The sequence below is a fragment of the Ambystoma mexicanum genome, chromosome 3q, assembly GCF_040938575.1.
Source record: "Ambystoma mexicanum isolate Mex_15411 chromosome 3q, UKY_AmexF1_1, whole genome shotgun sequence".
Classification (NCBI taxonomy): Eukaryota; Metazoa; Chordata; class Amphibia; order Caudata; family Ambystomatidae; genus Ambystoma; species Ambystoma mexicanum.
The window spans coordinates 266631058-266635646 of NC_090926.1; the positions used below are offsets into that span (position 1 = coordinate 266631058).

General features: G+C 42.0%; 1 protein-coding gene across 1 annotated transcript; it reads left to right on the forward strand.

Moving 5' to 3' along the window:
• The first annotated feature begins 1061 nt into the window (after positions 1–1061).
• LOC138447967 (putative uncharacterized protein DDB_G0292636) lies at positions 1062–1559 on the forward strand. The gene has a single exon (XM_069604495.1). The coding sequence runs from the start codon at positions 1062–1064 to the stop codon at positions 1557–1559; it is 498 nt and encodes a 165-aa protein (XP_069460596.1).
• The last annotated feature ends 3030 nt before the right edge of the window (positions 1560–4589 follow it).

The following is a 4589-nucleotide window of genomic DNA, read 5'->3' on the forward strand; positions in this document are numbered from 1 at the left end:
CCTATTTTGACATAGAAACCCCTCCCACATCTACGAGAAGTGGATCGGAAAGCGGCTCGAAGAGGCGGAGATCCCGAGGGTCCGAAGATGAAAAACATGCGAACGGTGAGTGAATAGACCAAAGAGTGTGGCAAAGGGATGCATGCGTAGTAAATAATGCAGAGTAACAGAGGGAAGCGGTATCAAATATAATGCAAGAGTAAGAGTGTAATATATATATGTATATGGGAAATGGGATATTTATTGACTTGAGTATGGTCAAGTAATATATGAGGAAAAATTCAGAGCCCCCGTAACGATGGGCATATAGGAGACGAGATTAGTTTAAGGACTTTCTTAAAGGAATTAGCTTGAGTTCTGATCGGAGCAGCTCTAGAGGGTAAGACGAGTCTTAGAAAAAGATTGTGACTAGTACGTACATGTGGCCGTTCAAGTCTGTCTTTTTTGCTTTATGTGGTTGTAAGGTGTGATGACGTCAGAGTTGAAAAAATAAAAGTTTTAAGTGATTAAAAAACGTGAAGTTGAGACGTGAAAATTGATTGTTTTAAGATTAAACTTTGATGGTTGTGTTTTTTAGCAAGATTAATTTAAAACATTGCATTGTGACGCGATTGGAGCTTGCGACGGTGTGTGCTTGCTCATAAGTGTATGTTGATTGAGACGTAAAATTGAAAACTGTAACTAAAGCATAAGCAAGTGGTAGCAAAGCGAAAAGTAAAGGTTAAGAAAATTAAGTAATTACGCCATTAGTGCATCTTTGCAATCAGCTACCAAAGCACGCGCTTAAGCTTAAATAATACAGTGCAGAATGGGTTAAAGGATCCACAGATAAAATGATGCCATGGCCACGAGGCGGGTCATTATCGAGAGCAGTTCTGCAGCATATGATGACATATTTGCATGCTGCATACACAGGAAAAAATTTAGAAAAGCGCCTAGCGAGTCTAGAGCTTTGGAAAATGTATGAACACAAGAAGGAGGAGGAGCCTCCTTTAGATTGGATACTCAATATATGCAAAGAGGGTGGTGAAGAGCCTTCTGCTCCGACTGCCCCGTCTGAAATGAAACACGAGATTAAGAAAGATGAAGGACTATACCCATTAAGAGAACTTAAAGTAGCAACGGGATATAGCAATCTGTCGTATGATTCACCTACGCAAAGTAGTGACGAAGGCCTAGAAAAAGACACTGAGAAAGATATAACCTCTAAAGTCCCGAGGGACAAGGAGAGACGCGATAAGGAGAGAAATGATCAAGCAAGTGCATCTCTAGACATAAGGAGAGAAATAAAGAGATGGAAAGGAGATAAGGATAAAACTGATGAGATAGCGCTCTTACAGAACAAATGGTTGGGAGGTCAGATTCTACTTAAACTTGATGGCAAGAATATTGAAGATGTAAGACAAAGAGGAGATCAAGATAAACAAGACAGAAAAGACAAAAAGAGGGAGGAACGATTGAAAGATGAAGGAGAGAAAAGAAAAGATAGACAAAGACAAGAACAGTTATATCAAGATGAGCAAGCTAAAAAACAAGAGAGAGCAAAGAAAACGCAATAATAAAAGGAGAACAGCCGATGAACAGGAAAGGCTAGAAGGAAAAAGAATAGAAAATGATGAACAGGAAAGGATAAGCGAGAAAAGAATACAAAGACGAAGAGATGAGGAAATACAAAGGGCATATGAACTAAGGGATATGAAAAAGAAAGAGGAAGATAGAGTAAGAGAAGAAGCGAGAAAGAGTAGAGAAGTCAATGACGACATGGAATGTAAAAGAAGGCAGAGAGCACGAGATCTTGAGTATTTGGAAAGGGAAGTAAGAAATCCCAATCCATGAGCAGCATGGGAAGACATAGAGGAATTCTTCCCCAAGTCCGAGTCATTACCAGGCACGTCTAGAGCAAATCTAGAAGACGAGTTTGATTCACAAAGCATTGGGGACACGATTGATAAACTATACCATGAAATGCAAGCCGAGAAAGAATCACAAGGAAAAGGAAATAATGATTGTCTCGAGAGCACTCAGTTGTATAACACAGAGGAAGCCTCCTGTAGTGCGAGACATAAGGAGCTGTCTTTAGACAGACTAACGTTAAATAGAGATGATGATGAGAGAAGTTGTACGAGTTGGGCACAAGAAGTATCAGACGAAGAAAGGGAAATCTTCCAGAGGGAAAAGAGAAATGACATATGTGGTCCAGAGGGATGTTCACCTATGGATAAGGGAGTGAGATGGTCAGATTCAGAAATACTTATGTCTAAGGCACCAGAGCAACTGATACAGTCAGATCGACATAAGAGGCAACTCCATGGTCAGAGGGGGGAGTCCCCGCCTTATGAAAGCAGGTTAAGATCATTGCCAGGTAGACGGCGATGTGGGAATATTACTCCAGCGGTAGATGGACAAATGATGAGAGATGAAAATGAGCTTGGAGCGTCACAGTTCCCCTTGTTGGAAAAGGGAGGGGCCAGGCCGCAATATATACCATGGCCCCAGATGGATAGAGAAATGTAAAATGTAAACTCCCAAATTTAACTTCCGTTGCTGGAAAAAGGATACATGAGTTAGAAAAAATGACGGGAGGGAATACATTAGCTATAGGGGATACTAAAGGTCTTCTAATCGCCATACTTGGTGAGAGAGCTGATGACGTGTGGACACCTTGGTGTGACTACAGTCAACACTGCGCACGATGGAGCACCGTTTAATAACTGTAGAGCTGCGATTTAGAAAGCACTTTGAGTGCTATATCCGGACACGTCTGATATGGGAGCTATAATGATGAGAAAAATGAGAGGACCCGCTGCCTTACATTCAAAGTTTTCAAGACGCATGGGCGCTTGAAACATGTGAGGCTTGGGGGAAGTCCATACCTGTATTTTATCATATATTATGCCAAGGGCTGCCAGATCAGGTCCAGAAACAGCTCAAGAAATTAGTGGGGATTGAAGCTAAACCATGGTCGGAAATCCAGTTAACCATTGCACATTATTGCAGACTCCTGCAGGAAAAGAATCGCAAAAAGGACGATGCACGAAAAGGTGAAGAAGCAAAATTAGTTCAGAAAAAGCTATCCAAGTATGCCATTGAAGGGGCAATCTTAACTAATGTAGGCGCATCAAATTTGCAGCAGGCAGTGCACATGCCACAAGTAAATAACCAAAGACAGTTTGATCAGAGAAATAATGGATATGCTCCAGGGGGAAGGGGATATTGAGGGAGAGGTTGGCAAGGTAATCAAGTGTATTGGCAGAATAATCAGGGAGGGTTCCAGAATATGCAAAATGGTAATCAGATCATGCAATATGGGCAGATGGGGAGACAGCCGCTTTCATGTTGGACATGTGGAATGACAGGGCACCTAGTTTGTATGTGTAGAAGCCACGGGATGATACAGAATGATCAATTTTTAAGACAGGGAAAGCCAAATCCACCTGCATATTCGCAGCAGGGTGGAAATGGATTTGCGCAAGATCAAACAGTGAAGCAGCAAGCGCTGAGAGTGCAGCAAGGATTGCAATCACAGCAAGTAAGAGGTAATCAACTGCAAGGACAATCACAGCAATCTCCTATGCAAATTCAGCAGAACACAAACACAGAACCGTCTATGACACGTAGAATAGGAGGTGTTATGGTTGATTAAGGAAATCCTTTCACGGGTGATGGAGTGAGACTGTACCCGAAATAGGACAGCTCACTGGGAGACCTGATGTGTTCAGTCCTATCTATTATGCCAAATCCTCATGAGGAGCCACGGGTAGACGTAATTACAGGCGGCAAAGCTTTTTCCTTCTTAGTGGACACGGGTTCAATGCTCTCGTGCATACGTGAGGGTACATTTTCAATGTCTGGCGATGCAATGAATACTCAGGGCTTCACAGGAGCAATGAGTCGTGTTCCTTTTACAAAATAATTACCAGGCTCCATAAGAGAATGCGATATGACAGTGCCACTGCTTTATTCGAGGCAAACACCTGTCAACATACTAGGACGAGATTTAATGATGAAAATTAATATGACCATTTTGTTTACAGACGATGGCATAGTATGCTCAACACCGGGAATGCACTATTTAAACGTGTGCGAAATAATCAGGGCATACACAGGGCAAGTAGCGCCTAGAGTGATATCATTGTAACCCGAAGTGTTCCATTATGGGATACGTGTTTTGTTAACATGGCTGCCAGGTCTAGTAGGCAGAACCATGAGAAAATACCAGGTGGGTTTCTATTTAGACCTCAGATACCCATGGACGAAGAGGAGGGGCACATTTTTCCCTTAGACATAGAAGCAGCTATAGTCCAAGGAAATATGGCTTTGCTTGATGATAAAGGTAGACGATGGAGCACAATAAATGCCATTGAGGAAGGTTGCAAAGTGACTGATGTCACTGATGAGGATTTGTTTGGAGATGACATATCTGACGATTTTGTGATATTTGAAATGTGCATTACTTATTGGGTAAAGGCGATCAAGAGAGAAGTCCTGCAGAGAATGATGGAAGCAAAGAAGCATCCTGAATATTTTGATGAAGATATGGCGAAAGTGCCAATTTCATTATGGACTACTGGCCCTATGACGTAGGTTTA